Source organism: Monopterus albus, unplaced genomic scaffold (genome assembly GCF_001952655.1).
Source record: "Monopterus albus unplaced genomic scaffold, M_albus_1.0 scaffold35.1, whole genome shotgun sequence".
Classification (NCBI taxonomy): Eukaryota; Metazoa; Chordata; class Actinopteri; order Synbranchiformes; family Synbranchidae; genus Monopterus; species Monopterus albus.
The window spans coordinates 1810053-1835315 of record NW_018127915.1 but is presented as its reverse complement, the minus strand read 5'-3'; the positions used below and the strand labels follow the sequence as shown (position 1 = coordinate 1835315).

General features: G+C 39.5%; 3 protein-coding genes across 3 annotated transcripts; all 3 read left to right on the top strand.

The window, feature by feature from the left end:
* Nucleotides 1–231: 231 nt before the first annotated feature.
* On the top strand, nt 232–4859 carry nudt9 (nudix (nucleoside diphosphate linked moiety X)-type motif 9). The gene is made up of 8 exons (XM_020597850.1): nt 232–416; nt 1446–1733; nt 2076–2165; nt 3290–3376; nt 3552–3663; nt 3887–4033; nt 4134–4218; nt 4432–4859. The coding sequence occupies exons 1-8, from the start codon at nt 319–321 to the stop codon at nt 4575–4577; spliced, it is 1053 nt and encodes a 350-aa protein (XP_020453506.1). The 5' UTR covers nt 232–318; the 3' UTR covers nt 4578–4859.
* Nucleotides 4860–7591: 2732 nt separating this feature from the next.
* Nucleotides 7592–13327, top strand: LOC109958834 (uncharacterized). The gene is made up of 12 exons (XM_020597760.1): nt 7592–7900; nt 9043–9154; nt 9349–9442; nt 9785–9839; nt 10005–10145; nt 10662–10822; nt 11016–11114; nt 11261–11406; nt 11525–11696; nt 11779–11891; nt 12378–12462; nt 12549–13327. The coding sequence occupies exons 1-12, from the start codon at nt 7783–7785 to the stop codon at nt 12606–12608; spliced, it is 1356 nt and encodes a 451-aa protein (XP_020453416.1). The 5' UTR covers nt 7592–7782; the 3' UTR covers nt 12609–13327.
* A 1897-nt stretch (nt 13328–15224) lies between these two features.
* rabep2 (rabaptin, RAB GTPase binding effector protein 2) lies at nt 15225–25254 on the top strand. Its single transcript, XM_020597806.1, has 12 exons — nt 15225–15462; nt 17853–18008; nt 18142–18224; nt 18323–18700; nt 18979–19074; nt 19903–20001; nt 20586–20699; nt 21818–21896; nt 22016–22027; nt 22285–22439; nt 23169–23285; nt 23735–25254. Exons 1-12 carry the CDS (start codon nt 15438–15440, stop codon nt 23840–23842), a joined length of 1422 nt encoding a protein of 473 aa, XP_020453462.1. The 5' UTR covers nt 15225–15437; the 3' UTR covers nt 23843–25254.
* The last annotated feature ends 9 nt before the right edge of the window (nt 25255–25263 follow it).

Below are 25263 nucleotides of genomic sequence, written 5' to 3'. Positions count from 1 at the left end.
CATGCGGTCAAATGAAAAATGTAAAACAAATTTTGATTATATTATGTCCTAATATAATAATATATCGTGTCATGTAAGAAATTTTGTGGTTATTAGTGGAAATAAATTTTACATTACTATTTTACATTATTTATTTGTTGTATTTTGTAAGAGAGTCGTATTAAACATGAATCTGGTCACTATGGAAACAAGTGCCACCGTTGTAAGCACGCCTCCTTGTAGACGTCACCGCGTAGGGCGGTGTACTTCCTGGTTTCTGCGTGTTGTGTGTTGTCGTTAAACCATAGGGTTGAGCTATACAGTAATTTGTCTCAAGGGATGGTTAGTTTCTTTTTGAGACGAAACTGGATCGGCCGGATTCGTCTAGTGCTCACTGTCTTTGGATTCCCTTACACCGTGTGCACCTTCGCAATAAGGTATGGACAATACGAGTAAAGTGAATCTTACAGTAGACATAACCATTAGCTAACTGTCCTAATATTAACTAATATATTGACAAACAGTTGGTCTGAGCGTACCCCAGAAATTGCTTTCTCATATTAATTAATAGGGCAAGGATATAAACAGCAACATCAGTACTATTTTGTTGTTAAAATCAGCTAATGTACTGTCATGTAATGGAGAGAATAGCTATGTAACGATGAGGTGAAAGCATTAACTATACATTTTGAATATATTTTATTTAACGCCACACCAAATAAGGTGTCAGTCTAGAGGCAATTCCTTTCATGATCCTCGGCTCATTACATACGTGCAAATTTAATCACAAGACTGTTTCTAATGGAGAATAACAGGTTTAATATGTGAATTCTCCAAACTAAAGCAGTCATCGTTGTACAAACACTAAGATTCCTAGATTTGCAATACACATTCTAAGAATGTAAGATGTATTATTTTCTATCAAACCTATCTAGGCTAGTTTAGATTAAATACTACTGATACTAAGAGTTAGTGTCAGTAGTTTCAGTATCACAATCAGATTCTGATTAAACTGATGAAACTGGTACTACCTAATCAGTAGTATGAACACTTAGATCCCCCTGTCCCAAATATACAATATATTGAAGTGGCTTAGGTACAAAATCATAATCAAACTTTATATGCATTTAACATAATATTTATATGAATTTCAAACAAAATTGGACTAATAATCATTCATATATATTTAAACAAAATCATTAATAATTTAATAATTATTTTGCAAACAATAGGCTATACCATAACTGTTGTCCTGATATGATTCACCTGCTCCAGGGGCAAGCATTAAAGTGTCTCTTTTCCTCTTGAATATATGTGAGAAAGAAGGATTTTTCCATAATTTGTTGAAGAGGCAGGAAGGTGAGGAGTGCACATGAGCTGGCTCTGGGACCAGGATGCTGCTGCAGGGAAGGCAGAGCCAGACATATTTAATGGATTTCCATGTCTCACATTTTTTTCCCCTGCAGGCCTGCCATTTCCTGCTCACATTCTCATCCTTTCAGAGCCAGTAAAACAGTCAGACCCATTGCTTCCAGTTGCTGCAACCCTTACATGACCAGTGTCTGGACAATGCTATCCTCAGCAGCGCCTCATGTAAAGTCCAGATGTCCACAGTATCCAGGATCCAGTATTAAGCGCTTCCCAGTGCCTGATGACAAGCTGGACTGGAATCAAGATTGGCCACAGTATGATCCAGTCAGCTACACCGCCCCTATACTACTGAATAAACCAACATGGGCAGATCCTGATATTGGGTGAGCAACACAAAGGTTACCTAATTCAATGTGTGTTTTGATGATGTAACAGTGGAGAGACTGTGAACTCTTGACGATGCTGGTGCACACAGTTGCAGTGGCTCTGAGCCCTTCCAACTGGTGTAGTTTTTGCACTGGGAGGCACTTTTGCTTGCTATGCCAGTCTTAAGATGTTCAAACGATATCTCGTTGTTATTTATAACTGTGTTATTATGACAATGACAATAAAATATTAAATTGAACTGATCAAAATAGGATTGTATGTTGAATTAGCTATAGGACTGACACTTTTACTTGTGTAGTAGTGTAAAGTTTTGTGTTTGACTTTTGCTTGTTTTTCAGCTTGTTCTCTCCACAGTTCAACACTGTGGATGGTGCTGTGGACAGGACAAGCTTTGAAGGCAGCTACAAAGTGGAAGATGGAAAGCCACTGTAAGTTACCAAGTGCCATGTTGACATTACAAAATGCTAGTTAGTAATACTATTAGCTGGGTTGGTTTTACTCAACAAAGGAAGTGCACATCACAGTGGTGGAAGGGTAACAAAGTACATTTACTCAAGTACTGTTCCTAAGTACAATTCTGAGGAATCTGTACTTTACCTTGAGTAATTTTAATTTTGTATTTTACAGGCAAATAGTGTATTTTTACTCCACTACATTTATTTTATAATTTTAGCTACATTAGTTACTACTTGCTTTTCAGAACCATAATGACATTATTGCAAAATTGACAGTATACAGTATGGGGCGACTGTGGTTCAGCGGGTAGAGCAGCCGTCTCCAAACCGGAGGGTTGGAGGTTTGAATCACGGTGCCTGCAATCTACATGTCAAAGTGTCCTTGGGCAAGACACTGAACCCCCAAGTTGCCCTCGATGGTTAGAGCCATCGGTGTGAGTTAGTGCCACAGATGGCTGCCTCGGTTCTGTACCGGAAACAAATTACTTGTGTGTAACATGGCCAAATAAAGATGATCATCCTTATTATTATCCTTATAATCAACTTGTGGATAATTCAAAAGCTATCCAGCAGTAATTCAAATTATAGACATATGTGCTAGTAAAAACTAGCTCCACATTTACCAGCTGCAACATTAAATGTCATGTTCACAATAATGCATCACTAATTATAACCCAATAACATCATATACTTTCAGGTTAAATGTGCCATTCTGCAAATGAGTACTTTTACGTTTAGTATTTTAAGTATGTTTTGATTCTAATACTATGTACTTTTATTTAAGTAATATTCTGAATGCACATTTTTACACAATGGTGTTGCTACTTTTACTTAAGTAAGGGATCTGAGTACTTCTTCTGCCACTGTACATCTGCATTTCACAATTTTTAAGCAGTAACAACACTTTGTATACTTCATCAGTTTATCTTATTCTGATGGCTTGTCTGTTAGAAAATACTTATCGACTCTAAAACGACTCTCATGTTACTTATACATCCAGCAGTGACTGCATAGAGCAACTCATTCTAACCTAACCTAAGTTATTTTAGGAGACGCATCCTAAAACTAGTAAGCAAAATTATTTTTTACTCACTTAGAAACCCTCATGGACGCACAGGGTTGATTGGTAGAGGTTTGCTTGGGCGATGGGGGCCCAATCACGCAGCAGATCCAATTGTGACCAGGTAACCTTTTCTTTGTTTTGCACATTGCTATTAGATACAGTATACTGGCTAACCATAATTTATTACTCAACTTGGTTACAAAGGGAATGTCTGAATATAGGACAAAACAATTTAAGGTTCTTCTAAAACATGCAGTTTTGTGCCACATGGCCTGATGTACGTCACTGTCTGGCAGATGGAAAGTAGATGAGAAAGGAGCGAAGATCCATCACTCAGTGTCCCAACGGCCTATTCTGCAGTTTGTGTCCATCAAGAGGAAAGACTGTGGGGAGTGGGCCATCCCTGGGGTTGGTGGCTATTACCTTTCCTTAATTGATATGGTCTTTTAATTGCACACGTTCCGTCTCAAACTGTGTCATTCTACTTTGCTCTCAGCTATTCAAGAAAGCTCAGAGACAACAAAATTAAATTCACAAACAAGCCACAGATGGGTTTGGGTGGATTTGGGTATGAAAGATGTCACAGCCCTTGACCTACTTGTTTATAGGTGTGCACATGCTTGTGTTACAGGGGATGGTAGATCCAGGGGAGCAGGTTTCTCTCACGCTGCAGCGGGAGTTCTCGGAAGAAGCTTTAAACTCGCTTTCACTCCAGCCGTCAGAGAGAGCAGAACTCTATGAGCGCATCACCAAACTCTTCGATTCACCACAATTTCAGGTCAGCGGTTCACACGGGCTCACTTGTTTACAATAACTTTATCATTTTAGTGAACAAGTGCTTCTGTTAGGAAAACTAAAATATCCTTCTTCTCCTTCAGGTCTATAAAGGCTATGTGGATGATCCTAGAAACACTGACAATGCTTGGATGGAGACAGTTGCTGTTAATTTCCATGATGGCTCAGGTATCAGTATTTAGGAAGAATGTTTTCTCCCTTTTTTTATCATCATTAGTCACATTTTTGCCCTTCACCTTAATTCCCGCATTTTATTTATGCTACAACAGCTCCATCAATTTGCAGACCACAAAAAAACAACTTTAGTTTCTAAGATACTTTTTTTCTGGGGACAACAACCAGATTTTGTAGGACAATGAGATATCTTTGTTATTTCTGCAGGAGACAGTGTGAGTGAGCTACCGCTGCAAGCTGGAGATGATGCAGGACAAGTCCAGTGGGTTGACGTTGACTCATCTTTTGCCCTCTATGCAAGTCATTCCCATTTCCTGGAGCTGGTTGCCAGGGAGAGGAAAGCCCACTGGTAACCCAGGATGAAAGACTGTTCCGACACCACAGTGAAGGAAACACTATTGCTCTTAGTCTGCTGAGGGTGCTTGGGCTTTGAAAGTGCATGACTTCTAATCCTACATGAATCTTTGCTCACTAATTTAAACATAATAATGACAGTTAGATTATTGAAAGTCTAATATGCATTGTAGCGAAAATTACTACAATTTATGAATATGAATTTTAACATTTAATACCTTGTAACGTCATTTAAAGGAGAACACACTTTCTAATAATAAACAATTCATTTATTCAGTCTCCTCTGAAGTATTTGAGTTCTCGGTTCATTGACCCATGTATCTGTGAATAAAAGAGAAAGATGGCATACAAAATAACTCGTCATAAGCTAAATAGATTTATTTACATATGTACAGGAAAGGAAATGGGAATCAGGATGTAAAATGCATGAAATGGTACATTTGTATCAAAAGATAAATGGATTTGATGTATGAATGAATGAACAAGCAAGCTATCGGTTAGCGATGGTGGAAGAGGGATCGAAATCTTATGACTTAGATATGAGTTTGGAGGGAAAACCTACGATGTTTCTGTAAGATATGGGCTTTAATTTAGGAGTGACTACTGTTTATGAGAGATTAGTGTAAACACGTGGCTGGCAGAGGAAGCAGTCATTGTCTGGACCTTTTCTCGGTCAGAGTTGGGACTGGTGGGCCAGAGTTCTGGGGCTCATCTGGGCTGCAAGCTTTGATACGGATCCATTGTCGCCAGCTTGGTTGGCTCACTCATCTTGGTGGGCTGCTTCTTGGTTCGTGACCGTGGTCTCTGCTCCATAAGCTTGCTGCACCGAAGGTCTGTTCTTTGTGTATGACGGTTTAGAGATGTTTTGAAAAAGAACCAGCGTCTAATTTGATCTGATCACCACAGAATCTTTCTGGTGGCGTCTTGGTAGGGTGATAGAGGATTCGGATTAAATTAAACTTACTTTTGACTCTGTCTACAAACTTCAGATGGAAGGCTGTAACATTATCAGATTTGGTGCACTGAAAACTTCAGATCAGCAGCAAACTGTCTTGTGAGTGTGAATCCTTCAGACTTTACTACCTCTGAGGTCAAGTGGTGTGAGGCCACAGACTGTATTCTAGCATTCAAGCTGAAAGGGAGATGGGTGTTCTGCAGATGCAGAGTTTGGCTAGGTGATGATATTTCATCTTGTGTGCATGAGGAGCCTGGGGGAAATGTGTTAAGAGGGCAGTTTGCATACCAAAGTCTTTAGCTGAAACAAAGGAGCAGAGGCAAGTTCTGTGTTTAGAGGGCAAGGAGATGTCTTTCTTCTCCCCACTGCCTGGAAATTAAAATTAGTTATTAATTATGATTATTCTGAGCTCCTCAAAGTAAAACACATCTCTTCAGGATGTTTCTTGGACTTGTGGGCACCACAGCATGTTGTTGGTTTGACAAGTATATTTCCACTATGCACTGTCCAACACCTTTGTGACTCAGCTGTTTTAACCCAATATACCAGTACTTATGTAATGAATGATACAATGTTCACAGAAGACATTGCTCAGCCAGTGGTAAGGTGTGAAATCAAAGGTTCCCAACAATATTTGAGCTGCTGTTTGCCTTTTGTCATAGAAAAGAACAACGAGAGGAATTGTGCATTTTCATGAAAAAGAAACTGAGACATGAGTCTGTAAAAAGGAAGCTGCTGCTCAGTGACACGTCACCAAAAAAACAACACTTGTCACATTATTTTGGCAGAAACAATGCTAATGTATTCAGTGTTAACAAGTATTCCATTAACCCATCATAGTGAGCTGCTGAATATAACACATACCCCTTTAATTTAAATGTGATAAGGGGTGCAGTCAGAATGAAAAGGTGTAGAATGAACTTGATCTTTACATGTGAACAGGATATAAAGATGTTCTTGAGCTTTTCATACACTGAAGCTGAGGAACTAGAGGACAAACATGTTTTCAGGTGGTAACAGACGGTGGAAGCAAAGGCAGCCAACAACAGACAGCCAAGCTTAAATGAGTTTCAGTAATGAGTGGTAGCCAGGTGACGCCATGTTTTTTGCTTTGCAACAAAACACTTCTGTCCCCGGTTTTAGTTCACAGATTCTGTAAGAAGTGATAAAATGTTCTGTTTGTTGCAAAACTAATGAAGATGTCCACTAGATACTTACGGGAAAAGGACATGGAAATGTACAAGGTTTATACTGTACATCATATTGTGCTACAAAACCAATAATAATACATTTTTGTTAACAGTTCTGAAGTGTCTATCTCTAACAAACAGTGTCACAGACAGTTTGTTATTATTTGGTAATTGTGTTTGTGTGCTGTTGGTGTGTGTGCTGTTGGTGTGTGCACTGCGCTTTTCACCAGCATGATGCTGTCATAATGGACGTTCTTGCCTGTAATAATGTACTAAATTGAGTGTAATGGCTTTCTCAGTGGCCTTGAATCAGTCTCTTCACTTAGACAGCAGTAAACTATACTGCGTTCTTCCTGTGGTTATACTTTCTAAGTACAACTCAGCAAAACAGAGCTGCACAAGAGAATGTAAAAGTTGAGAACATGTACATAATACGCTGTATTTGCAGACAAAATAGTTAGTAGAAAGTATAATGTTATGGAGGGAAAATGTTATGTGTTATCAGACACTTGCCATCTGCAAATAAAAGATGCCAAGGTGTCATTACTTATAAATGACTCAATGGTAAGCACTTAACTTAATGGATTTAATTTCCAGAGAGCCTTCTCTGTGTGTAGTTCTTAATTTTAGATTATATGATCTTCAGCATAACTTGTACATTTCTCTTTGGAAATTTCTCAGTCCGTGATGGAGATTATGTACCAGCCATTTTAGTCCACATGCTGCTGACCAGGCACAGTGGTGCCTGCATAAGTTGTGCATTTATATACAAAACTGTTTTATCCCCCGCCCCTTACATGTGTGGAACAGAAGACAGACGCACGTTTTGGGTGGGATGTGTGATGTGCGATGTATGCGCCAGACGAACTACATCTCCCTAAAGGCCAGTGGATGAAGCTGGCGACGTGGCTGAGGTCCGCCTTCTTCGTCTTAACCCCGTGCTTCAACGGACCGGGGTGATTCAAACGAGGCAAACCGGCTTTGTTAATTATAGCTACTCTAAAGAGTAGTTAGATGCTTGGACACGTCTCATCGGAAGTTTGATATCACTGTGCAACAATGTCTGGGAAAATTAAGAACCGAAGTGCGGCAAACGCAGACTTGTTAACTGGCGGCGTGTCCTGTGATGAACGGATCCTGAAGGACTGTCATCAATTGTACACGGACTCCAATAGTGGTGAGTTGGCTGTCGTCTGATTTACTGGAGTCATACCCTTCCCGGACATCACTCTAACAATCACTTATTTACTGCTAAAACTAGAAAGCCGTTTGCTGACCGGGGCTTCTCTAGCTGCCTTAGTAAAGTAACGTTACCGCTTATGATGGTGGGGGCTAACGGTTAGCTAGCAAGGGGTTTTGTAGTTTGGCTTTGTTAGCTGACGTTAATGCTAACTAGTTAAACTACATCTCCATTGATGCCTTCGTTAAATCACTAGTTAATGGTGAGTCAGCTATGCAGTAGGGTGGAGCAGCTTTTTCTGTAATGTGGTTCTTAATGTATTGAGTTATGGTGTAGTTTGATTACGGTCAAATCAGCCGCCGTTCAGTTTTCCAGAATGGTACAGTAGAAATGTTTGATTCTTTGTGTGGTAACAGTGCGGGTCATGTAGAATTTAGAAATGATGTCCTTATGCTGTAAATATTAAAAAGGTGTTTTTATTAAACTTGAAAGTTCATAAACAATACAGCATTGGAGTTAAGGTATTTTATTTTGAAAATCGCGAGCTTTGGCCCGTTTCAATACCTTTACCGTAAATGTAAGTATATAGAGTAAATAGGCGCACTTCAAATTCTACAAATTCTAGCGCGGCTTGTTTGACCACGGAAAACTGAACGGCGGCTGATTTGACCGCAGTTGTAGTTTGGGAGTTTACAAGCAACAGTTCAGCCAAAGGCGTCTCTAGGAATTCTGGGAGCCCATAACACGGATGAAGTAACGTTACTTTACATCAGTTTTTGGCATTTTGGCCAAAAAACGACTAAGCCTAATTAATCAATTAATTGATTAGCTGGTAGATATAAAATTTAATTGGCAAATAATGAATTCTTTCAGTGATACTAAGCAAAATACCAAACATTTGCAGGTTCAATCTTAATTTTGAGGATTCACTGCTTTTCTTTGTCATATACATTTCTTTGGGTTTTGGATTGTTGCTCAGATAAATTAAGCAATCTGAGTACATCACTTTGCAGAGTTGTGATGGCTGTTTTTCACTATTTTTTGATGTGTGATAAACTAAAATACTTGATTGTTTGAGTAAATAAACAGCAAATGAATGAATTGTTTGCAGCCCTATTCATATCCTCTGTTCTGTTCAGGGTTGATCACATTGGCAGAGTCTGTTGGTGTGACATTGCTGCCTCCAAGGAAAAAGATCACCGTGATGCTGATGGGTAACCACTCAGCTGGGAAAAGCTCCTTCATCAACTGGTAAACATATTCTATAGGAGCCCCCAGGGATTTAACAACGCTCAAACTACATAAGAAACATTCTACTGATTCTGCAGAATAGTAAACAGAATAATATAGTTTGAACTTATTTATTTTGGACACTAGGTGAAACAGATGTTTTACTCATTCATTCTATTATAAATTGTTTAATAGAATTCCTTTTTTTTCTTCAGGTATGTGGAAGAGCATGTCCAGCGCACTGGAGTGGCTATTGAGACCCAAGGCTTTAGCTTTGTTACAAGTGGACGCAAGAGAGAATCTCTCACAGTCAGTGCAACACTACAAATTTAAACCATTTTCATTTTAAGCTGTAATATAATCATTCATTTTCCTTTTTAAGTTACTTCCCTTTATAGTGGCTTATTACACAAACTTATAATGGCTTCAAAAAGTCAGATGTATAAAAGAAATGCAGACATCTTTTTTCCACATTATAAAAACTAAAATGCATTCATTTAAACAATACTTTTGCAATATTTCTATGTGGTAATTATTAAACAAAACAATACTTTTCAAGAATAGAGGTTTTATAATAATGTGCAATAGGTCTTTACAGTATTAACAAAAACACTAAAATTTCTGACTGATCTGGTTCTGGTATTTCTTTAGGGAAATGCCACCCTTCATCTATATCCACATTTCAAGCCTCTTCAAGAGTTCAAAGGTGAGATTTGTAAGATTGAATTACAGTCACATTCTGAGTTTTTCTTTTTCATAAATGGACAGATACAGTGCATCAGTGTGATTGCACCCTTACTATAATTAATAGTTAAATTGTAAATATCTGCCACCTCACCTGTTTTTCTACTCTTCCTCATTTGATTTCCAGGAGTTTCTGAGTACTTGAGCACAGAGATCTGCACGTCACGGCAGAAACGGTTCAGCCTGGTGACATTTGTGGATTCACCAGGATTGGTTGATGGTGATATGAAGTATCCTTTTGACGTGGACGAGGTTATCCTGTGGCTAGGTGCGTGACTGTTGCTGTACTGTGGTGCCTGGTGTTGTGACACTGATGTTATGGTATTCATATTCTTTAAATGGTGCAAGATAAGACAAGCAGCTTAGTTTTTTAAATCTGACACCAATGTGAAACGCCAGCTTCAGGAGGTACAGAGCCATACGTAGTTTGTTAGCTCCACACTGAGCTAAAGCTAACATGAAAATTGAAATTACTACAATTACAAGCTGATTTTGATTGGCACAAAACAAAATGTTGACGGCTCAGATTTTATCATCTTTCTGTGGAATCTGTTGTCACAGTGTGATTATTTTGACGAGATACTGAATAAGAAGCAAGAACAATTTGGAAGAACTTGACAAAATGCTGCAGGAAAGTTACAAAGCTCAGTTACTCAGGAAATGTTGCTGTTATATGAGACTTCTGTTTCCATGTGGTTTAATCCAGTAAGGATTAATTATGACATTTGGTAAAGAGGTTCAAACTGCTGTATAAAATAATGGGCCTTCCCAATGTCTCCCTCAGGTGAGCTCTGTGACCTAATTCTAGTCTTCTTTGACCCCATGGGTCAGGCTCTGTGCAAGCGGACACTCAACATTGTGGAGAGACTAAATGAGACACACTCGGACCGGCTGCATTTTTACCTGAGCAAGGCGGACGAGGCTGGAGGAGAGTCAGACAGACAGGTGTGTTCAGAGCAGCTCAGATTAAAAGTTTGTGTTTTGGGATATAGCGTTTTTTTTTAAAAGTACATAGGTAGATTCACTACTGTCAAATCAAGTCCTTTCTAACAGCATTATTAGACGTATTGAGAAACAGGAAATGACATCCTCACTCTCTCCCCCTTGGCTTATTTATTTTTGTGCCCTGCTGACATAGAGAGTAATGATGCAGATTGTACAGGAGCTCTGCAAGAGACCGGGACTCAACAAGTGTGGTTTTGACATGCCTACCATCTACATTCCTAATTCAAATAAGGTAAGAATTACACTTTGATTGAGTTAATAGGGACTTACTGGCTTTTTAGGCTCATACCTATTCTCCCTGAAATACCTTTTGAACATTGTAATACAAACTCCCAGCTGAGGGTATGTTGTAATTTTTTCCTGTATCCTTGTTCTCAGGCAAGTCGCTGTGTCAACCAGATTGAGGAGGTGTGTCGCACCATTGAGAGAACTATCAACCAGACAGTCCAGAATACACTGAACTCCCTGGAGAAAGACTGTGAGCTCATCAGTGAGGCCATCGCTGATACACTCAACGACGACAGGTAAAACACACACACACACACACAGATTGTTTTATTGTCTCCCAGTCATTCCAACAGTAAGTGTGGTCCAGTGGCAGCACCATCTTAAAAGAAAAACCTTATCCTTCTGCTCTCACAGGCAGGCCAGTGTACAGAACCGACGGGCACGATGCAAGAGCTGCTTCCTGGCACTGCTGGGCTTCAGCATCCCAATGGCTCTGATGGCCTTACTGGTGCTGGGTGCTCTGTCCAAGGAGCTGCTGGAGATGGCTCTGGGCCGCCATGGTACAGAGACGCTCTCACTCTACATGGTGAGTTTCCACGTGAGTGCACAGTTCACCAAGAATCTTTTAAGCTGTCAGGTCTAATTCTAGCTGCTTTTACAATCTACAGACTCCCATAGTGAGACTATTCGACTCCCTGTCTGCGACACAGCAGCTTTATGGCTGTTGTGGACTGGTACTTCTCTCTTTCCTCCTGCTCATCATTGCACACTTTTCCTTCAGGTAGGGGAGTTAAGCTTTTGGTTTGAGATAACACAGAGTCCATTACTTTAGACCTAGTTTGACATTTCTGTACTGACGTTTCTTGTTGCCCTATTGGTCATCAGATAAAATACACAAACCATTAAGACTGTATACACACCCGTGTATAGTATCTTGTATCTCATGCTTCTTACTGAAAATATAATTTTTTTTGACTTATAAAAAAATTAGTTTTTTTTCCTGCAGCTGCGTTCCTTTCATTTGCCCTCGTGGGAACAAGAATGATAATCCCAACTTATTTTGTCAAAAGAAAGCACAAGCAGTAGGTTGGAATTTCCCTTTTAGGCAGCTGCATGTGATTATGGCTCCCCGTGGATTTGCAGCACAGCTCTTTACAAAGGAGAAAAAAGAAACTTCCAGCTTTTCAACTTCAGCATCCACTGTATGTCAGTAACAAATTTCTTCAAATTCTTGGACTTTGAGGTGTTTCCCGTCACTTGTTTGTAGGACTCGACCCACTCTGTCAGGAAAACAGAAAAGGCAGCTGCAGGAGAAGCTGGAGTATGTTCAGGAGGTGGTCAAGACCAAAAAGGTATAGTAGTGCGTGTGTGTGTGTGTGATACTGACTCTGACGTGTTGCTGTATTAGAGGATGTTTAGCTGTATTCTTTCCCTTTAGAAAAAGCTATATGAAGAATACCTTCGGCAGAGTGTCAGCGATCACGACATGGACTTGTAAAGAAAGATGAGACATTCACAAAAGACGCGGTTCTCCCACAGTGACATCGGACCAAATGAAATCATATCTTTACCAAGGTTTCACACCGTTTTACACGCCCCTCTTAACCACTCCATGCTCCATTTTTATTTAAGGTCACACATGAAAGTTACACTTACAAGCAAATGATACTCTTGTACAAACCTATTCCAGTTCTGGTGCTTTGAATACTCTAAAGCCTGTTAGACGATACCTCTGCAGTTTAACACGGCTCTGTCTCTTGGCTGAGCTTTTGTTACTGATCACTTATTTGTTGTGAGCATTTATATACATGTATTCTGTGCCTGTGTTCCACTCCGAGGCGTTCAGGCTTATACCACTTAAAGATACAGTATTTATATGAGTTTATCAGAGAAACTGTGCTTTGATAAAGTGACACATAGCACTGGTTTACGAGACTCGTTTTGTATGAGGTGCTGTGTTTGAAGACTGTCATCAGCATTTTACACAGTACTTTGGCTGCTTGGTATCATGAAGTCACAAATATTAATATACAACTTCACATGAGTATTTGTTTAATACATAGAATATTCAATTATCTGCACAACTCCTGTTGTTGAAGTAAATGATGCTAGTAACCCGACACTTTATCAGTGACCAATTCAGCTTGTAATTTTGTGTTACGCATTGTAATCATGTTTTAATTACTGTTGATGAAATAAAAACAAATTTGCACTTGAGCTTTTTGGAATAAGACATCTTCAGTATTTTGATCCACCAGTGGTTTGCACTTGAGCTTTTTGGAATAAGACGTCTTCAGTATTTTGATCCACCAGTGCTCTGCCTCTTCTTTTATTTTAAGATTTTGATTAAAGAGTTAGATTAAATTAACTGTGTGTGTTTTTGGGAAAGAATACCCTTTCTCTTTCTTTCTCTTGTATACATCTTGGTCCTGCCACGTAAGAGGTGAGGAGAGAGGAATTGAGGAAACGCATTTTTAGAGACATGAGACTCCTGGATCCTTGCTCCTCAGAGCAGGGCATCTTTGATCATATAAGAGACCTGGGGTTTACCCCATGACACACATCGCTCCTTGATCCTCACTTGACACAAAAGGAATGTCCCAAGACATACTGCTTTGAGGACCGAGGAGCCATGACCAAGGATACAAGAGGGCATCAAAGTGTTTTATAGACTGATAGGCCCCTTTGTCAGAAATCAGTTCAGAGGAAAGGTTGATGGAAAAGATGTCTTGTGTTTAAAAGTATGTTTCCTTCATTGGTCTTTCCTCACATTTGTTTCTTGCTTCTTGTCCTCACATCTTATGCGGGCAGGACTACGATACAAGAAAAAAATTAAGTGAGGGAAATGTGGATGCATAAGAGACTTGGGATGAGCCCCATGTGCTCTATTCTCATATTCCTTCACTTGTACTCTGCCTCACAGTTGAGTATTAATGACTGAGTCAGTGGAGGGATGCAATTCTTTCTAGTTTTCAGATTTAAAAGAAAATCAAAGAGAGACATGAGGGGTAAACACTGGAATGTTGAGTCAGATCAGTTCTATGTATATATCCACTTTTTGTGAAAGCATGTAGATGTAGGAAGTCTGCTCTAATAACAGATTTGTTCTGTGGTACCAGTTCAAGTGGCTCATCGGCTTGGTGAGAAAAGCTTATTCAAGTTTTGTCCTGTTTTATTGAAAACCAAACATACCTTTGACAAGCAAGTTAATATAAAGGTTGATTTTTAACATCTCAGACTTTTTATGAAAGGAAAATATATTAAATTTATTCATAATTTAGAATAGAGCTTTATTAAAACTTTATCATGCACTTGCATTACATGATTATATAACCTTTCCTCTAAGAAGGTCAGCGGTTCAAGTCATATCAGCATGAAAAGTGACATCAGAGAGAACAGAATGTAGGTGAGGACAAAGGCTGAAAACAGCCACAGGTGATTTTGTATATGTAACCTAGGTCTATATCCAAGCAAAGTGATGTCTGTAGATTTTGCTTTTGTGTTTCATTTCTTTTTTTGAAATTTAGGATTGGACAGAGCCTTAACTTTAGGTGGTATAAAGCTCAAGAACCCATCAATAGATTCATCTTCCAGCAAAGAGCTCAGTATTTTTGCAGCATTTTTCAGATTTATTTTGTTTGTTTGTTCCTTGTTTTATGAAAAGGGGTTTCAGGAGATATTTATATTTCATATAATACCGTCAATGTTGAAAGTAGTAATAACAGAGTGCATTAGGGATCAATCTGAGAAAAAACAACACTTTATATTGTATTTAGGTTTCTCAAGACTATTAAAATTAACACCTTGCCTAATACTGCCAGTATTCCTGAACCAAACTGTATTCTTATTTAAATGAAAAATATAGTTTTAACACATCCATATTGTTCTTATTATAATGGCCTATGCTAAAGATAATTGTAAACACTTGTTTATGTTTATTATTAGATTAGCTTTTTGTAACCTTTCTGCCATGTTTTATATATAATATATATATTTATGTATTTTTCAGTGACCTCCGGGTGTCACCAGCCACTGGACATGACTGGATATGGGTGTAGCGGTTATTAAAAGCAAACCTTAATATTTAAGTACCATTAAAACCAGTCAAATTAAACGCAGACCTCAACTTATGGCAAACAGGGAAAGGCATGTCAGCACAGGAAGGAGGTTGACGTGATTTCCGCAGGCTTTGGACCGGGGAAAGTTGTTTCCTGAAGTTGTCACTGTAGATCATTTTCCACCCCGAAGTCTTGCTACATGTGTGACATGATGTGGACAGGTGTGTCTGATATCTGATCCATACTCAGAGCTGTTTGCCACGGAGAAGATGAGCTCCGTGCAAGAAGACACAGGTAACTGAAAACAGCAGCGTTTAACCTACTGGACGCTTACGTGGATTGGCTGTGAGGGGGCACAGGATCTTTACAACTTGCATTTCAGTTAGCTGTTAAATAGCAGCGAGGACGCGTAGCTTGTCTTCAGTGTGCGCGAGACCTGTTGATGTTAAAGCACCGCCGGGAAACTAAGTTAACGGCCCGTTAGCATCGTCGACCAGAGTGACTAGCCACCGGCTAACACACCAGCTTCTTTACTAACTGGGGTCTCTGTAAAGCCACCTTAAAAAGGTCGACTGATAACGGAATAAAGCGAGTTTTAACGCAGTTCAACTTTCATTTAACTCTGAATACAGTGACTCATCGCCAGAGCTCAGTTTCACTTCTTTTCGTGCAGTTATCCTAGCTCCGCGGTTGACTGCTAATGTTCCTTCAAATGTCATATAACACAATGTGTCTTCAAATATTTAAACAAGTGTTGTGGAGGTGCGTAGTACTTTTCTTACAGTAATGCAGTAAAACAATGCTAAAATGCCTCAAGTAAAAGTATCAATGTAAATACTTAAAAAAAGCAAAAGTACTCAAGCTATTATTGGGTTGTTACCAGAGTTGGAAAATAACTTAAATACATCTATTAAGCACAGTTTCGAGGCGTCAGTGCTAATTTTTTTTACTACTGTCTCATACTTCACTGCATCTACTTCTTCAGTTTCACTACAATTTAGAGGTAAATGTTGTACTGTGTTATTTGATTTACTCAGTCTGATTAGTTCAACAAAGTACAGTACAATCATTAGATTTTATTGATCCCTGGTGGAAAGTTCACAAGCTACACAGCAGTAATGTAAATGATATGTGAGGCAGTTACCATTAGCTCCACCGTTACCTGGTATAACATTAAATGTGATGTTATACACAATAATACAATAATGCATCAATAATTATAATCCAATAACATGATATACATTCATGTGAAATGTGGCATTCTGCATGGTGAGCACTTTTACGTTTGGCACTTATTATATTTCAGTACTAATCTTTTGTACTTCTACTCAAGTAAAGAATCTGAGTACTATTTTTCCACAACTAAATTATTTTTTTATGTAAGCAACATGGAAATAGTTTATGTACAGTTTGGTGGTTTAAACTCAAATGTGGCGTGATACCGACGAGTGAGAAATAAAAGGAATAACCTGAATAAATGGGTGGTTTCTTCCACAGTGACAGTGCCCCCATCCATAGGACACAAGGGGTCACTGGATGGTTTGAGTATGAAAATGATATGAAGTATGAGTATCTTTTGGAAGAAAGGTGTTGATCCCCCCCGACAGAGTTCAGAGACTTGGAGAGTCGATGCCAAGGGGCACCGAAGCTGTTCTGGTGGCTCAACACCTTATTGAGACACTTTATTATGTCTTCTGTTATTTTTGTCACCCATCTATATGTTAACCAGTAAAGTACAAGTATCATAAGTGTACTTTGTTCCATTTATCTTCTGTTTTTAAATATGCTTTTTGAGATACTAGCCTGTTGCATGTGGTGTTTGTAATAGTGTAGCAAGTTTGGGTCTCCTTGCATGAAAGTTGGAGCAACAGGTGTTTGCTGTGAAGTTGGCAAGTAGAAAAAGACAGCTATCTGGAGTCTGTACAAAAAATGGCAGCAGCTTTGACGCTTCAAAATACTCACTTTCCACAATAGTCGCAGCCAACTTGTACATTTGAGAGTGCAAAACACAAACATTTCAATGGCACCGGTTTATGTAATCGGCATCATTCAAGTCAGTGCCAACCATTCTCAGAGTATGACTTCTCAAATGTAAGGATCTGCTGCTTTCCTCTTGTTGTTTTTATAATTGTAGCTTTAGGTTTTGGGTTGTTGGCCAGAATAAACCTGCTAATTGAAGATGTCACTTTAGGGCATCTTCTGGGAAACTACAACAGCCATTTTTCACTCTTCTGTGATATTTAATAGGCTGAACAGTAAGTCAGTTAGTTAAAATAAAATAATCAATAATAAAACCAGTCACTAGTTGCAACCCTAGTATAGATCAGCAATAATGTATCATTTTATATGTTAATAAGGTTCAATCTCATTATCAGTTTCAGTCAACCTATGTATAGTATTTAAAAGATTGTTTGCCATAGTCACAGTTTCACTGCATGAAGCAGGATGAGACAAACATGCTTTGTAGTTTTACAAAGCTAAAATGATATCATCATCCTGTGCAGATAAATGTTAATTGGTGCCATCAGATGATCTTATTGTTGGGTATTTCCAGGACTTGTCTGCTAGAAACACAAATTCCCTTTCAGCTCAGTTTGCCATATTTATGTGACTCCATCTCTTCTGATGCAAAAGCCTTCAAAACAACACAATAAAGGTACAATACAGCAGTCTGTTCTTGACAGAGGAGAGCCTGGAAGCCCTGCTGGCTGATTGCAGAGCTCAGGTCGAGCATTGGCAGGGTGTGGCGACAATCTGTGAGCTGAGCAAACAGGAGGAACTGGCAGAGCTGCAAAAACAATGCGATCAGGAGATCCAGTCTTTACAGGAGGCTCTCAGAGGTCAGTCTGTGTGTATGTGTTTGCCTGTGGTTGTGTGGTAAGGTTGGTGGGTCTGTGACAGTCCTTGAGTGCACATGATGTACAAACTGTATCGTTCATCTGACTGAAGATGGTTTCATCACTGGGTTTTCAGAGACAGCAGCACAGTATGAGGCCAGGATAGCTGTTCTTCAGTCTCAGCCTGTGCAGTGGAGGAGAGCCAGTACACCGAGTCTGGTCAGTGTTTAATTGTTTTTTTTTTTTTTTTTTTTCTTCTTCCAAAACTGCAAGGGTCCTGCACTCAGTCCTGCCATTTGTTTTTCTCCACTTCTTAGATCAGTGGTAGAAAAGGCAGGATGAATGCAGAAGTCTCCGGTAAAGATTCCCAGACATCGATCACCAACAACCTGACAGAGGTAGAGGCGGCGGAATCAGCAGACAGGACGCACAGCCAGTCAGCCGAGCCTGAGGCAGTGGCAGAGGGAGAAGGGGGTCCACTTCCGACAGAAGGATATTTTTCATTGCGGAACTGTGACTCGGCCTCGTTGTCCTCCTTCTCCTTAGACACGCCCTCCCTGCCCAGAAAACCTCATGCTCAAGATGACACGGACTCACTGGTGTCCACAGGAACTTTGGTGCCTGAGGCCATTTACCTGCCGCCAGCTGGACACCGGCTGGTCACACATAATGACTGGGATGCACTCAATGCTCAGGTTTGGACTGATTTGTTGTCCTCTTTATAAGATTTACATAAAATCCACTTACAGAAATGTAGTTTCAAGCTAAGTCTGTTTCTGAAGGAAAAACATTTGTCACATTTTTGGGATAACTGATGAGTTCTTCACAACATTCTCAACAACCAGAATCACTGTATAGCAGTACAACATTCTTCCTCCCCAGTCTCTGCACCTTTAGTTTGAAGGTCATCAGGAGCTTCTTTGTGTATAAACAATTTTGCTGTGCAATGAGGGTGTGGGGTGTTGTTTTGCAGGTGTCAGAACTGCAAGGGCAGGTGAGTCGGCTGCAGGCTGAGAAGGAGGAGCTGGAGAAAGAATTAGACACACAGACCAACCGCACACACAAACAGGTGAGCCACACTCCTTTGGCCGTGGGTATACGCTTGAGAGTGAGTTGCCCTCATACAATAACCGTTTTGATTCATACTGTGCAGAGGACTTGAAAGTCAATACATAGGCTTCTTAAAAAGCTCATTTTGCTCATTTCTAGCCATTGTTTAATCTTGGGTACCTCTAGATTAGCTTTGCACCCCTCATAACTCCAAATAGTCTGTAATTCTTTCAGAATGATAAAACCAAAGATCCTGCTCCTGAAAACGAGAGGATAGTTTGTGAAATATAACATTTTGCAAATGTGGTGGGGGCACCGGTGGATATCAGGCAAGCTCACATGAATGTGCAACAGCCTGGGTTTTATGACCATTCAAGGAAATCCTTAAACTATCACGTATACCATGCTTTACATTGTTAGAACAAAGAAAGTCACACGAGCGAGAGTTTGCGAGATGTGTATAAACTGAGTTGCTTCTGCATAGAAATACTAGAACATACGTACACCTAGTATTTATTTATTTTTTTAACTTTAGGTCACGTCTAAGATGATAATTCACTGTTGTAACAATGTAGATAAGTCAGAAAACAAGGAAAAGCATGCCATGGACCCTTTAAGAGGCTTTAATTTATAAAAAGCCTACTGGCCTCAGGGACTAGGAAAGGTTATATGAAATGAGATGTTTCAAATTAAAACACAAAATAAAATAGGATGAATATATATTATCATCTTCAGCCAGCACCCCTACTTCCTGCAGTTATGCAGTGTGCACACAGGGTGAACAGGTCACCTTGCAGAGTGGACAGGCACAGACCTGTACAGTTAATGTGTTGCTGTGTTTGTTCAGGTAACAATGCTCCAGTCTCAGGTGCAGACTTCAGAGGCCCTCCTCCAGGATTTGCAGAAATCTTTTAGCCAATCACAGAATGCCGTCCAGAGTCGGCTGGTAAGTGACATGATGTTGATCCTACAGGGTGTGTGAGTGTGCCAGGGATTTAGGTTTCCCTAAAATGAATAGTTAGACTTTTTGGGAGATACAAGCTAATTAACAAATTATAGATTAAACAAATGAGATCTGTAGAGGTAGAAGCGCTGGCTGGTGGATTTTCTTTACTCAGAGCCAGACTAACTGCTTTTCTCTTTTAATACTAATCTAAGATAACAGGCTTCTGGCTCCAGCCACATATTTACTGTATAAACATGAGGGTGGAAAAGAAAGCAAATGATTGCCTTTCCCAAAATGTTGAACTATTCCTTTACATTTTGGCACAAGTAGCTTTTTTTCAGTTACCTTGATTAAAATGGAAAGATGCCAAGAGCAGAAATTAAGCGGTAGCTCTATAACAGTGTTGGTGCCACAAATATGTAACGTGCACACTCATCCAGCACACACTGATTAAACCAGCAGGAGTCATGTAACTCCCAGAAAGGTTTCTAAAATGACCCATAAGATATTTGTGTGCTCATATACAATTTATTATGGCCTTGCTCAGCAGGAGCAGGTATTCATATTTGCATGTTTGTGTGCAGGCAGAGTTGTCTCTTTCTCAGAGGCAGGTGTGCAACGAGCTGTCGAGACTGAAAGGGGACGAGGTGGAGAATGAGGTACCAGACTCCTGCTCCACATTCCCAGCAACACTGCAGGTACTCTTACTGTCTTCAGTTTTCATTTACAGTATATATGGCCTGTGAATGCTACAGTGAAGGAAAACCCAGTCAGTATTCATTTTCTCAAGACTTGTATATAGATGGATTGTAGCAGAAGTGAATTGTTTTATTCCGTTATGTGCATTTTGTTGACAACAGTAGTTTCACCAAGCGTTGTAAAAGGGAAGAGAAACCATTGAAAAGCTTGTTCATGTCTATTTAGAGGTGACTTCCTCTTAGTTTAGTGCAGGACATTGTCTTGGGATGAGTGGAGATTATTTAAGACTTCACATGCCTCAAGATGAAATTGTTTTGTGTGGACTAACATTGTAACAGTTGTCATCTGTTGGCACTTTAATTTGAAATGTCTTTCAGTACACGTGTCAGATAGTCCTGCACTTGACAGCTTTAATAAGTGATAATGGTACAATCTGCTATATCAGGCCGTCACTGTACTGTATGTGTTTCCTGTTCATCATTGTGTGTGTTCAGAGTCAGAATGGTCTTTAATAGCCAAGTATGTTTGAACATACAAGGAGTGCGACTCTGGTAGAGGCTCTCAATGTGTTTGTAGGCACCAGGGAATAGAAAATAACAATGAAAACAAAAAAATAAAACATTTTAAAGAATGCATGCATTCAGATAGGAATATGTGCAATCAGAAATAGGATACAAATGCAAGAAAAAGACGATATTTATATATACATATACAGTGTTTCCCACTTTGTTTTTTTTGGGGGGCCCCGCCACAACATCAACATTGACTGGCACATATTGATTTAAAATAGGTTAAATCGTATATCAGTGTAGTGCAGAGCAGCGATAGCTAATGAGGAAGATGTAGGAGGAGAGAAGCGGCCAACATGATGCTGCTGTGGGAGAGCTATTTCAGAAGGGACAGGTCAGATGAACAGCACTATAGCTTTGCTAGGTTTAATTAAAAAAAAAAAAAAAAAGAAAGCATGACAATCCCCCACATCCCAACCCCCATGCTACTGCCGCAATTTGAATATAATTCTGTGGGAAACGCTGATATATGTACATTATGGCAGAGGAGCTTTCAGATTGATATACATGACATGACATGACATTCACTGTTGCACTGTGATCTGCAGGGGGCGCACTCTGAGGAGCGCCTTCGCATTGAGATTGTCAACCTGAGGGAGCAGCTGGGTACTCGGACAGAGGAGAACGGTCTGTTACTGTACTATTGTTTATGTAGTTTTCCTATAGTGATGTATATCTTGACTGAGACGCTTTTTATTTTTCCCTTTCTCACCTCCTGGCTCCTACACTGCATCTACTGCCATCAGAGATTTTAGAAGGTGAGTGACACATCAGTGCTTTATCATTAGTCTGTTAAACCAGTTAGTAGGACTTGTGATTGCTGTGTCTATGTTCATTCAGGTTTATTTCTCCTTTAATCCCTGTGTGCTCTTTGGTAAGAACAGTTATTTTACAATGGGTGAGAAAACAAGACCAAACTTGTAATAAACTGGAAGTTTTTTCTTCTGTTGATGATTCAGTGATCGATCGATCTAGCATGAACCAAATGCAGCCTGGTTTGTGATTGTGTCTGCAGTGCAGTTTTGCAGTCTGAAGACGGAGACGGAGAGGATCCAGGCTCAGAAAGACCAGTTACAGGCTGAGCTGCTTGCCTGCCGCGCTGAACTTGAAGCCCTGCGGGTGGCACTCTCTCATGTACAGAGCACCAACAAGACCCTGACCAATGACAAAGTAAATCCAGCCTGCCCTTAGCACTGTACTTGGGTTTTCTCTGCGATTGCCTGTTCATAGTTGGGTTGAGTGTGTGGTCTGATGCTGGTGTGGTCTAAGATGAGCTCTCTCTAAACTGGCATGATTTGGCCAAAATGTTAATCCTGATTATTTAACATTTTTCTTATGTTATTTAGTATATTGACAAAAGATTTGTACGTTTCTCCATGAAAACTGAGCAGCTGCATGCAGTGAGGAAGGCCAGGAGATGTGGTTGAAATCTTTGACAATTTTCTTTTTTCAAAGTCAAGAATGAACCTTCAGTTGTTAATTCGGATTATTTCAGTCTTAGGAAATAGTTGATTAAATTAATTACACATATAAAAAAAAGATAATCAGGTATATTGGCCAAGTATGTTGCACATACAAGGACTTTGTCTCTTTTACAGAACCGAGACAAATTGGGTTGGGGGACGACCGTTTTACCTCCTGAGCAACAGCTGCCCCATAATTAACTGCTTATTTTAATTTTTCCCTAACTTCTGAGTTATGTAAGGGGAGCCTACTTTATACAGTATTTAAATAATGACAAAACTGAGCTCAATCACATCTCATGCTGGGTAACACAATGACAATATTGAAATGAGACTCAACTTTAGATCATGAAATAGTGTAAAAAGAGTGCCTGTTAGCCTTTGTAATATACTAACAATATGGGTAATCAAATGTCACACGAATGTTTTCTGTCAGGCATCACTGAAGCAGCAGTGTCTGGAGCTGCGAAGCCAAGCGATCAGCATGCGCTCCCAGGTTGAGACCAGCCAGACCGTACAGAGGGACTTTGTCCAGCTCTCCCAGTCGCTACAGGTAGGAGTCAGAGGACAACAGTAAGCTTGAGTGGAGGGGTTGCTTAAAAATCTTGATTTTACAGGTGCAATGTGAGATTTAGTGACCTCTAGTGGTGAGCTTGCAGATTGCAATGTTCAATCCTCCATTTCTTCAAGTTATAGTCCTTAAACTCACGACAGTGCTTCCTCTTGTTTCTAATGTTACTACTACTTTGTCTTCCGTGCCTCTCCAGATCAGTATTCCAAATCTAAGCTGCTACTTCAATGTGGAAACGCAAAATTCACACTGCAGAGCCAGTGTGTTTGTCCATTGTGGGTGCACCAATTAAAAAATGGGGAAAACTATGATCAATTGCAGAAACTGATGAACGCGTTCTTTGAGTTGCTCCACCCAGATTATTACATTGTACTTTTATATCAGTGAAAAATAAAAACTTGTATGATAATTAACCCCCTGTCTTTCTTCAGGTGAAGCTGGAGTTGGTTCGGCAGGCCAAGAGTCTGGAACAAGTCAAGGAGATCCTGGAGGAGGAAAGGAGTAAAGCTGCTTCATCGCGCGAGGAGGCGTCGCCATGAGTTTTAGTAAGTCACACTGGAACCAAAGACAAGATGAACCATCCCAAGGACCAACGAATGAACACTGTGGTAGAGTGATCACTGGGAATATCACAGCTGGTGCTCTTAGTGCTGTGACACTGGAGACATTCCTCAGCAGAGACGTTTTGTTTTGGAGATGACAGCTTGGTGTCACTGACCACACTGATCTCTGATGAACCAGTTTTCTTACACTCCTTTTCTTACATCTGGTAGCATTTTTATTTCTTCACTAAAACACATGTATTCTATTTATAAAACTGGCATGCCTTCAGCAAAACACTCAACATTGCAACACTTTATTTTGCACCATGTCAGTGATTAATATGCAAACTACATGATCATTTTCCCATGCAAACGTTTTATTTGCATCTTCTTTGAGTTCTAAAAGCAATGGCTCACAGTGCAATAATGAAGTAATACAAAATACTCTTAACTATGTCAGATGTCATTTTTATTTTGTATTACTTTACAGTTTTTTCTTTTAGCGTAGTATTAACTATTCCAGATCTGAGTTTCACCACAACACCTTATAGATTTAAGCAAGTTTATGATAGTGGATTAGCAAAGAAGTAAAAATCAATGTTGTTTTTCCATTGTTTGTGATAACATGGTGAAAACTGTTACATATTATTCTTCAACCTTTGAGTTCATAATTAAATACTATGATAGTTTCTCAACCTTTGGCTCAGAACTCCATCCAGGGTTGCTTAATGTGTAAGCAGGGTCACTGTAAATTTCTAAGACTAGTAAACAACGATACACAGCATAATGGCCATAAAAGGTTGAAAAACCCTGAATAATCTAACACAGATGCCAAGAGTTAACTTCATATACACATAATACTCTAGTGTTTGACGTGTTCAGTTTTAATCATACAACAGTCAGAAATCACTCAACATTAATATATTTACAATTATTTGGCAGTGGACTAGCTAGATACAGAAGAGCTTCTGTTTGAGCAGATGTTTAATGTCAGTACCACAGGATTGCCACTGACCGTGTAACTAACCCTGTTAATGTCATGAGATTATACTAAACAGCTAATAACAAAACTGACATCCAACTTGGACAGTTTCTTTAATACATACCTTTATTCTTTAAGAATACAACCAACACAATAGTTACCTATATATTAATTTCAGTACATACACAAAAAAATATTTTGCAGCATTTTTTTTTTGGTGCATTTTCTATGGCAGCGTATTCCTGCAACCCTGATAAATGTTTTTCTTTATAACGAGATACTGTATTTTCTCATAATGATAACTTCAGTGAAATATAGTTTCAAATTTATGAAACATCTAATGTTACAACGCTCTAGAAAGGATCATATCACTTCTCCTCCCTTATGCGAGATGTCAGTGAGTAACAGCAGCACACAGACCAACTTTTCCTGCTGT